This window comes from Candoia aspera, chromosome 16, assembly GCF_035149785.1.
Source record: "Candoia aspera isolate rCanAsp1 chromosome 16, rCanAsp1.hap2, whole genome shotgun sequence".
NCBI classification, from domain to species: domain Eukaryota; kingdom Metazoa; phylum Chordata; class Lepidosauria; order Squamata; family Boidae; genus Candoia; species Candoia aspera.
This window is the reverse complement of record NC_086168.1, coordinates 7141866-7152961: the sequence shown is the minus strand read 5'-3', so window position 1 is coordinate 7152961 and position 11096 is coordinate 7141866. Positions and strand designations below refer to the sequence as shown.

Sequence of the window (11096 nt, the reverse complement as noted above, 5' to 3'; positions counted from 1 at the left end):
AAGTGGTTTTCACTTTTTGGGGTCTAAAGTTTATGAACTGATTCAGCCGAGCATCGAATTCTTATAATCATAAACTCTTCATGACTTCGGTTTCTCAGGGGAGATGGGGGTTAATAAGTTCACAAGTCATTCTGCCTTGACATGCTAAGTTACAAATAAGTAATTTGCAGAGTGTTTACATTGCCGACCTCTGTGCTATGGACTCTTTATTATCTTTTGGGGTAGGATAATAGAAATACTCTCCTTTCCTTTTAAAAAATGGCATGCAGGAGAAAAAAAAAAAGTACATTTCTAAGGGTATCACGCTTGTGTTGATTGAAGTTTGATTTGCTCTTTGTGGGTTCATCTGACACACTGAAGCACAAACTAGAGAACGTATTTTGATGTAGTTCAAACTCAGCTCATTGTGATGTTTTGTGCAAAATCGGCTTAATGAAACATACTTTTTAAATTGACAATAAGTAAATGGGCTGCTTGAAAACAGCCGTAATGTGGTTAATTTATTTTTGACTTTGTATGCTTGATATGTGAGTCCAGCTGAAAATGGCTTGTTGAACACGATTTGGCTGTAGCATAATGGAGATCAGTGCAATAGGGGGGAGGGATTTAAGAAGGGTTAAATGTGAGCAATTTACACAGAAGTCCTATTAAAAAATTTTTTTGCAGGTTTGATCAAAGTCAGGTGTACGTAACTATGAAACACAATAGTAATAATTTACACAGGTTCCAGTATATGCTATTTTCCATTTCTGAAGAAACATGCTCCCCATTTGTTGATGAAATAAGAGTGAAGAGGTTCACATGCACCATGATTGAGTTTATAGGGAATTTAGTCAAGTGGCCTGATTTAAGTTGAAGTGTGTCCAACCTGTTTGGAAAGCAAACATTCACTCAAGCCCAGGAGCCAAGTCAGTTATGACAGCTGTATGGAGGGCAAGCATGTTGAGGTTGGATATATTTTGTTACCGTTTTGAAAATAAAGGGCTGAATTTGGATACTCTGTTGAAAAGGAGTGATTAAGTTCCATCTGTTGTGATTACAGGGTTAAGTTACGTGCCATTTACACTGATAATAAGACGTCGCACCGGAAAAGCTTTCTGTCCGTGTGAAGTTGGCATGAGTAAATGCAACCGAGTATCCTTTAGGACAGGGCTTCGACTTATGCATCAGAAGGTGGTCATGCCATCTTTTGGGTGAGGTCAGGGGACTGAAGCGCTGCCCTTGTTTACAAGTGTGTGATGTACACAATTTAAGTCAAAAAGGGGTGGGACTTCTGGGGTGACACACCTGTCATTCTGATGTCACTAACCACCCATCCAACTCCTCTGCTGCCTTCTGTAGAAGGTGATCCTTCAGCCTGTTTGGCATCATGCAATCCTTCGTTTGCTATTTTTTAAAGGCATTACTTGCATCCTCTCTTTGCCTCTCCTTATAGCCTGCACTCTACTATTTGATTGTGATTTCCTCTCCATTTTCATTTCATCCGTTTGGTTTCTAAAGCTGCTCAGATACTAATGACTCCAGGCAGCTTACAGAACTTTGAAAAACTTGCCCCCGATTTTTCATTCTTCCAATTTCTTTAAGGACCGTGTGCTCTTTCCAAGGTGTTCTGTTCTTTTCCGTATGATTATATTCTTCACAAAATCTCACTGCTAACTCCATTATGCCATGACTGTTTTACATTTTGAAGTGGAAGGTTCTAGACTGCGAATCCACACGTCCTCTGCCCACGTATAGAGATGTCCTTTAGCATCCGGCTAAGAAGCTACTCTTAGCCAGGTTTCTGAAATCTTTAAACTCAAATTGGGTTCCTATTTACTCAGAAATAAGCATCGTGAGATTCAGCGAAACTCGCTCCCACATGAGGGGGTTTAGGATGTGACTTTGTAAGTAAACACACTTAGGAAAATACAGATAACATTTATTAAAACATGTTATACAAAAAGAGCAACAGACTCTTCTATAAGAAGAAAACAAAGAAAGAGGAATGTCACATAAACCACGCTGTACATTATAAGGACAGCAGAATTATATCTCCAATCTTTGCAATACAGGCATAGCAGTTCACAGATAAGTTCTAATATTTTAAGTGACAATGCTTAACAGGGAAAATTTTGTAGTGGAATAAAGAAGTTCACTCCTTTGCAAAAACGATCACACTCATTCGAGAAATATGGTGGAAACCAGAAGGGGAAATGGGGGGTGGGAAGCAGCAACAACTGACTTAGGATGCAGGCTTCAAGCAAAGTAGAAGCATGGCAATGTAACACATCAAAAATGGTAATATACATTTAAGCTCTCCAGCTCTCCTTCCCCCTTGGGGCTTCAGCAGCTAGACTATTCAGTTCTACTTATCCATGTCAAATATCTGGATAAAAAAGCACAAATGCTTTCTGAATGCTTTAGTATTCCACTATCCTAGATAAAACAAATATTCTTAAAAAATAGACTCTCAGGTTTAGAAATCTCATCTGCCTGACACACATTCAGCATATTTGCCCTTTTGAAAAACGAAGAGGCCAACGGCAGATCTCACAATATAATACTTACAGTCTTGGACTTGTGAAGCATGCTGTGTTAGCAAAGTGCAAGGAAATCACCTGTTAAGCACTTATGGGTCTGTGGTTAATACCTCTAAAATCCTTTAAGGATTAGAAATAAGAATAGAGTTCCCAAACCCAGCAGTTTTACCTTCACAAATCAGCAGGAAAGTAGTATGCATTACTACCCAAATCAGACCAGAAGGTAAGAAAAAGATGCCCCAGCTTAGCAGCAGATATTTGAAATAAAACGACGATTGCAAAAACGAACTTCAGGTATCACTTGGGGGCCGCTCCACTCCTCTCAAAAGGGAAGTGCGTTCTAGAGGAATTGAGTTGCCCTTATTAGCGAGATGCGTTCAAAACTGAATGCGCTGTTATCATTCAAAGCCACACTCCATAGGGCACTGGACATGACCAACGTCCAAGGAAAGAAAAACCTTTTCTAGAATTGTTGCAAGGCAGTTAGTTACGAATGTGTTATGAATTAAGGGACGTTAGTGCAGCACAAGAGCGGTAATCCATACTGCTTTTCCCTTACGACATACAGAATCCTGGCCTGAGTGAAAATAACTTGTTTCCACACTTCAGGCATTTTACCTAGTCTTTCTCAATTGCAACTGCACCCTCAATTTCTCATAAAGGAGAAGGAGAGGGCTATTAATTGCACACACTTCCTGCCTGGAATTGTTGCCGGCAGAGAGGAAACATGCTGGTAAGTATCTAACTATTACTCCATACTGAAAACAACAACAAAGATTTCTGGGAGGTCTCTGCTCCTATCCAAAGCTGGTTACCATCTTGGCAACGTTTTAAAAGCCCACAATCATAGTTCTTCCAGTAACTGTTCTTGGTTTCCACTGTCGACCCATTGCCAAGAGAAGCATTACGCTTGCACACAAACGCCTTCTGCATAAGTTACGCTAAAAAGCTGGCGTAACAATCTTGGCGTTAGCTTTTGGGGTTTGCCCCAATGGCAGTTATGCAGAAGGATTTCCCTGTGGATTAAACCCCTGGCATTCTGACCTGACTGGATGCCCTCTGTGGCTCTGAGGCGGTGAGATTTAAACAAGGGAAATTTCCCTGTCCTTAACATCCTTTTCCTCCTTGTAGGTGAAAGGCTGAACGGTCAGAAGCAGTCCTGCAGAATGGTGCAAACTGAAGTCTTTTTTTTTTTGGTGTGTGTGCTATAGCAGTACAGAGAAGGGAAAAAAGTGAGGTCAGAATGTGAGCAGATCTGAGCAGGACCAGAGAAAGTGGTACGAAGCAGAAGCCTCTTTTTCCTAACCAAGCCCACCAAAGTTTATCAGAGAGAGGGAGAAAAGGCTTCCTGGACATTCTAAGGCAGTGACTCTTTTTTTTTTTTGCTTCTGTTTTATTTTTGAAACAAACAAAACTAAAAACAGATCCTTAGGATCTTACTTTTCCCCCACACAAACCCCCAGTACCCACACTTGTGTAAACAAAAAGCTTCTTACCTTTATAAAATTTCAAATAAAAAATAAAAAAATCAGATAACATGAATTAGAAATCAAACCAGAGGGAGATATATATATATATATGTATATACACACACATATATATATATATACACATACATACACACACACACATACATACACACACTCTCTCTCTCTCTAAATATATATATATATTGGGAATATATATATATATATATATTCTAGAATATGTATAAATTCTAAAAAATTTATACTTTTTTTTGTTTATTTTGTTTTAAATACAAAGTGCTTCTACACATTACCAAGTTACAGTGTTGGCAAAGAGATCCCTGCTGAGTTAACTTGTTTGCTAGGGTTCAAGTCATTGACAGCCATTTCTAGCGAAGGGTATGGCTGAGGTCATGTCTGACACTTGATGCGGACCTTCCATATGTAAGTGCCTGTGGTCAGCTGAAGAAGTGCCTTATCGGAGAAGCTGAAAGATTACCCATTTGGGGGAATAAGGTGGGAAGAGACAAGGGAATCCCAACAGTTGATAGCTTCTATCACTTTAGAACAAGTTTAACACGGGGAGGGGAAGCATATTTAGTTAAAAGAGAAAGGCCTAAAGGTTAGTTTACAGTGCTACCATCCTACCAAGTCAGACACTTGTATTTTAGACACCAGCCGAAAAGATAATTTAAGGTAAGCAATCAGAGGAAGAGGACAACAAGCTCAGCAACGCTTGCCTGTCTTGTGAATTGACCTAAGTTATCAATGCAAGAGCTACAGGTTCCCCCCTTCTCCAAGGTTTACAGATGGAAACATGGATGGGAAGGAGAGTTGCCTTGGCATACTAGGCAAGTATTTGCCAAGGAAACACAGAGATGAGATAAAGCCCAAAGGCCTCAACCCATTCCAACCTGCCTCCATCTTGCACAGTAGTTGGGATGCACAAGAACGTCAATTCCTTATTGACGATCCAGAACAACTTCTGGTTGCGAACTTAACCCGGAGCTGAAAAAATCCATCCTCCATGGAAGAGAAGTATCACATTTAGAAACCCAGAAGAGTTCACCTTTGGGGAATGTGGGCGCACTTTTTGATCACTGGAAGGAAGTGGAATAGTTTCAAACCGCTTCTACAGCCCGGCTACTAACAAAACAGAGTTAGTAAGCAGGCTAGTACAAAAACTCACCCTGAAAACCACAAAGATGATCTGCTTTCTGGTCTTGCAGGACACTGGTAAAATATAGGACAAAAGTGATGTCTGTGACGAGTATCAACTGCAAGGGACGGGTGTTTTCACCTCTGTTGGGAAGTGAGCCCAATGCTCTTGACTGTCTCAGCCAAAATAAGAGGCTGGTTTGATTGGCTATTGCATCAGGCACAAGGGGAGGACAGGAAAGTGAGGTTTTAAAGTGTCCATCACAATATATCAAAAAGAAGCACAATGTGTGCTCTGCAAAGTCAAGCAGAGCCACTAAACAAAACTCAGAAGTTGGACAGATCAAGGAAGCAGCTGCCTGTCAAAGATGAGGCTGCACTTGAAAGTTGTCTAGCAAAGTGCATTTTGACAAAGGGAGAGAAGGCCATCCACCCTTTGATTTTAAACAAGCAAGTGCTCACACATTTAGTTCAAACACCGCTTACCAGGGAGTGCCGTCAAAGGAAACAGCCACCCTGCTGGGGAGCCCCGCCCCACACACATCCTTGCTGAGCCTCAAAATATTTGAGCAGATGTCTACAGAGATGAACTAAAAGCAAGAAGGTCCCTCAGCGTTCCTCTTCAGAGAACCCAAATATTCCTAGAGCATAAATTAAATAGCAATAATTGTAAGTACGTAAAAGTACCATTATGCCAACTTGCTGGTCTGTTTGCAGTCCTCGGAGAGGAATCCTCAGTAACGCCTTACGAGATGGTCCTGGCACTCGCTGACACTGGAAGCTGTGCCCCAGAGTTTATTCTGAACCAACCATCTCAAAGCAGCAGGCCTCAGGCACAGGCTGTGCAATGCAATCACGCTGCTTATCCGGTTAAGCAGTTATATTCCCTTTCTGTCTCTACCCGTCCTCTTTCAGTTCATTTTAGTAGTGTTCTGTTCCACTTTACAGGCCTGGTACGATTTGGTGCAAGAGGTCACGTGCCGGTGGAAACTGTCCCTCCACATGAACCTTTTCCCGCAAATGTTACACTCGTACGGTTTGATGCCTGTGTGGATTTTCATATGGCCCACAAGGTGATGCTTCATTTTGAATTTCTTACCACACACGCCACAGCCGTAAGGCCGAAGGCCAAGGTGCATACCCATGTGACGGTCCCTCTGGCTCTTGTGGGTGAAACTCTTGCCACACTGGCACGGGTAAAGCTTGTCCACGGTAGAAAACCCTGACAGGGCATTTTCTTCCTTGATCCCTGAGGGAAGATCTAGGCTTTCTCCATAACCTGAAGCCTCCTGCCTCTGAAGGCTTAGAGTCCCATCGTTCCTTTCCCCAGAGAACTCTTCCATGGAAGATCCGTAAAAGTCTACTTGCTCATCATAGTTGCTTTCGTTGGCTTGCTCACCAAACTCCATTTCCATCTTCTTTTCACTGACACGAAGATCTTCGGGAATAGTGGTCTGAACAGGGTGGTCTGGCTGAACAGCGTTCATAGACTCGGATACCTGGTGCTCATCGTAGGAACCGTGCACCTCCGCTGCTTCGCAGTCCTGCACGAACCTCTCTGTTTTTACGTGGATCCATCGTTTGTGGGACATAATACTGGGCTTGCTGTAAAGAGGCCTGGTATACTGATATTCAGCACTGTCGCTAATTGCCTCTTCTCCGTCCTGGCTGGTCATTCCTGTGCTCAGCTGGTCGTGTTCTGTGGAAGAATTGCTAGGAAGGTACTCGTGTTCTGTTAACTGAGATAACAGTTCGTCTTTGGAGCTCTCCTCTTCATTCTCCCCATCCCTCAGTTCCTGCACCTTGTGGAAATCCGCCTGCCCTGCTGCCCCCAGCTCAAAGCTTTCCACAAGGCCGTTGTAGTTACTGCTGCTTGGAGACTGGTGGTCGCTGGTTCGGTTCAGCTTCTGACAAAGGACAGAAGGGTTTCCTTCTAACACCTCCGTGCACTTGTCCACCACGTGCCACATCTGAAGGAAGCTTGCTGCCGTCAAGTAGCTAACAATTTCTGGAGCGGGCATCACTAGTCGCCCAGTATAAGTTGACAGAAGAATATTCTCAAACACCCTGGGATTCATGACATCGGGAAGAACAATCCGTCGACTGTTCTTCAGGAGCACCTGGTCGCAAAAGTAAGGGGAGCTGGCTGCCAGGACAGCTTTGTGGGCTCGGAAAAGATGACCCTGGACGACAATAGAAACATCGCAGAGTTGCCCGTGCTGTCGCTGCTGGTTGAGCTTCTGCAGGATGGTGTTAGAGAAATCAGGAAATTCTACTCTAAAAGAATTCATCCCAGGCTCCATTTCATCAGTGTACTGCAAGAGAAAAGAGCACTGGTTTTAAGATGAAAGAAAAGGCACAGCTTTGCAGATTGAGGAAGACCCCAAAGGGGTTGGATTCACATTTTTATTAACTTGTCTACCCATATGCATACCTACATCAGCTCTTTTTGGCATAAGGTAGTCCTCCCTTAACAACCATTCGTTTAGTGATGGTTTGGACTTACGACGGTGCTGGAAAAACCAACATGTGGTTGGTCCTCACACTTAGACTGTCTCAGCGTCCCCATGGTCACGTGATCACGATTTGGGTGCTTGGCAACCGGTTCACATTTATGACTGTTGCAGCATCCCACGATTGCCATTTTCGACCTTCCCAGCCAGCTCCTGGCAAGCAAAATCAATGGGGAACCGCGTGATTCGTTTAACAACCACGTGGTTTGCTTAACACCCATGATGATTCGCTTAATGACCACTGCAAAAAAAGTTGTAGAATTGGGTTGGATTCACTTAATGACCACATCGTTTAGCAACCAAAATTCTGGTCCCAATTGTGGTTGCTAAGCAAGGACTACCTGTATAAGCAGTCTGAAAGTGAGCAATTCTTCCTACCAGTTTACAAACACTTCCCTGGCTGGGCCTTTGTCCATGACTGCTATCAAGTATAAGTGATTAGTTATTAACAAATGTAAAGGAGGCACCAGCGAATCAAGCTTTTCAGTACTGCACACATACTTGAGCGGGTCTCCCTGCGTGAGTGAGAAACGTGCAGGGACTCTATGATCCAAAGGTTACGTAAGCGAGAACTCCAGGGGTTGCAGTCCATCTCATCAGAAGAGCAACCCGACTGAAGGAGGCTGCTGCTAGCTGCCTCTGCAAGTGAGGCAACAGATGCTGGAGCGTGAAACTGTGAAAGAGCAACTTGGAGCGAGCTGATTAGTTAATTTAATTAGCGCATCTTAGGTATCAGGCTAGAAACCAAAGATGGTGAGTCCTGCCTTAGGCACGAAGCCAGCTGGGTGACCTTGGGCCGGTCCCTTTCTCTCAGCCCTGGGAAGGAGGCAAGGGCAAGCCACTTCTGAAAAACCTGCCAAGACGACTGCAGGGACTAGTCCAGGCAGTCGCCAGGAGCCGAAAGCACGAAATACACCAACGAACAAATAAACAACAAGCGGAGCTACTGACGAAGCTGCCTGGTTGGGTCATGAAGCGTCTGCAAGCCAACGACACAGCTCAGGGAGCACCAAGGGCTCCGCGGTCCAACCCTGAGCCACAGAGAGTCTCTTCCCTTAGAATTATACCCCCAGGTCGGAATGAAACTCCGGGGGAGGGAGGTCCTCGCTCTCCCTCCCTCCCACACCCCCTGGCATCTGCCGGGGCAGCCTGCTTCCAACCAGGGCTCTCCCACCGCAGCCAGATGCTCTCCTCCTCCCGCACCGCCTTCCCCTGTCAGGCAGACACGCCTCATACACCACCACCCCACCCCGGGACGCCCGCCAGCTCGCTAGCGCCCGGACGGTAGACTGCTCCTGCCCATGGGGGCTCTCTCGGAGATAAGGGCACCCCTCCCTCTCTCCCCTTCTTCCCTCCCTTCCACCTCCACGCATGCCTGGAGGGCCCCGAGGGCCGGCCCGTCACCTGCTCCGGAGAAACAGCCTCGGCGGGAAGGCCGCGAGCCTCCCTCACATGGCGGGCGGCGTCGCCAGACGATCCAGCCGCGCGTCCGCCTTCCTCCGCAGCCTCAGAGCTTCGGGAAGCCAGACCCGGAAGTGCGAGTCTCTCCTTCCGGTCCGTACGCATCCGCTTCCGGGTGGCGCGCGGAGGATAGAGCAGGCCGGGAAGGAGCGCCCGCGGTTGGAGCGTGGAAGGCTGCTGGGCGCGTGTTCCCGCGAGCGGGCGGCCCCCATCATCCGCAGCCATCGGGTGGGAGGGAGGCGGGTGGGAAGGGCCCGCCGTCCACGACCAACCCGGCGCCGGCAAGGCTGCCTTGGGCGGCAACATGGCTGGGGATGGGGAAGGAAGAGGATGGGAATCTCAGTTTCGGTTTCACTTTCGCAGTAGACACCGCGATGGGGGCTGAGCTCAACCTGGCTGGGCTGAGGCTCCTTAACAGGCCTCTCCAGCTTGGGAGCTCTGCGGCGTTGGGGCGGGAGGAAGGGAAGGACGGCCCTTGGGAAGGCGTTGTCCTCCCCAAATACAACACAGGCTCTCCGCATCCTTTCCAACCACGGTGCCCGTCTAGATGGCCTCTGGGAACCAGCAGAGGCGCGTCCGAGCCGTCTCTTCTCACGATGGCAATTAGTCAATAATAGAAAGAAGGGCGGAAGTCGTCATAATCCTGTGTTTTCCTCCTTTCTTCCTCTTTTCTGTATTCCTCTTTTATCCTTTTAATTCTGTATCCTTGTACTTACTTTGTTTGTTTGTTCTATATTGGTTTTGTTGGCAGCTGCTCTACAGATATAAGCTGCTCTATAAACTGAACAACTAAATAATAATAATAATAATAAAGCCTTTTCTTCTAAGCGGCCATCTCAAAGCAGTGTTTTTTTTTTAAAGGGTGGTCTGAGGACCCCTGGGGGTCCCCAAGACCCTCTCGGGGGTCTGCAAAATCAAAATTATTTGCCAGATACTGAAGATACTCGGCCAACATTTAAAACAATGTCATTCTTCTCATTATAGTTTTATTTGTTAACAAAATAGTTTTTTTCATGAAAAATATTTTATGTTAATATCCAATAGGTTTTACGTTGTTCTTTTTACATGATTCAGTAAATAAATACTATACGAAGGTGTAAGTTTTAATTTTTAATAGGGTAAATATTGATAAATATAACCCATGCAAACAAAAGCTCTTTGGGGGTCCTCCATAATTTTTAAAAATGGGAAGGGGTCCTGAGAGCAAAGGGTTTAAGAAACACCGTGTTAGAGGAAGAAAACAGCACCCAGCTGTTAGAGCTAAAATATTTGGGCTGAAAGAAATCCAGCTGGCCATCAGATGCATCAGAGAGTCATCCTTTTTCCAGTATCTCTGCTGGCGTTTTATGGTTGCCCAGATTTTTCCTGTTAACCTATGAAGTCTCTGCTCGTTTGAAATCCAGCTTGGCTTATTAAGACAAGCCAAAGAGGCACTTCGGGATCCTGGCACTTAAGAGATGCTCCCAGGAACACCACAGGCTTTTTCGTTGTTATTTTGGAGAGTTCAAAGTAAGGCTTTGATCTATTTTCAGCCCATTTTCAGCCCATTTTCAGCACTTCTGAAATCCTGCAACTGGGAATTTGCTCTCTTCTCGCTGTGAAGCTGAGCTTCTGGTCTCAGGGCATGTTTCTTCCCGAGAAGAAGTCCATACCTATAGAATTTCCCATCTTCAGGCAAGCTAGGGGCTTTTGCGTAGCTCAGTCATGACACAGCATACAAGAAGTTCTCTGTCTCCCTCTGTCTCTCTACCCTGTAAATTAAATCTCTCAACTTAGGAAAGAATTTGGTGATGCTTTTAAAAAAATTGGAGGAGATGACACCCTTGAAAATGCATTGGTTTATACTCTGCCTAAATTGGCAGAGACTTAAAAATGAATGGGCGGGGGGTGGGGTCAGCTCTGTAGGCATAGCAATTTGTAAACTGTTGGTTTTACCAAAGGGAGCTGGGTAATTCATTGGCTCTTTCTCTAAGCTC

General features: G+C 45.2%; 1 protein-coding gene across 1 annotated transcript; it reads right to left on the bottom strand.

The window, feature by feature from the left end:
- Positions 1–5082: 5082 nt before the first annotated feature.
- Positions 5083–9171, bottom strand: ZBTB43 (zinc finger and BTB domain containing 43). Its single transcript, XM_063316185.1, has 2 exons — positions 9064–9171; positions 5083–7461 (listed from the first exon to the last, which is right to left on the bottom strand). Exon 2 carries the CDS (start codon positions 7447–7449, stop codon positions 6058–6060), a length of 1392 nt encoding a protein of 463 aa, XP_063172255.1. The 5' UTR covers positions 7450–7461; positions 9064–9171; the 3' UTR covers positions 5083–6057.
- Between the last annotated feature and the right edge of the window lie 1925 nt (positions 9172–11096).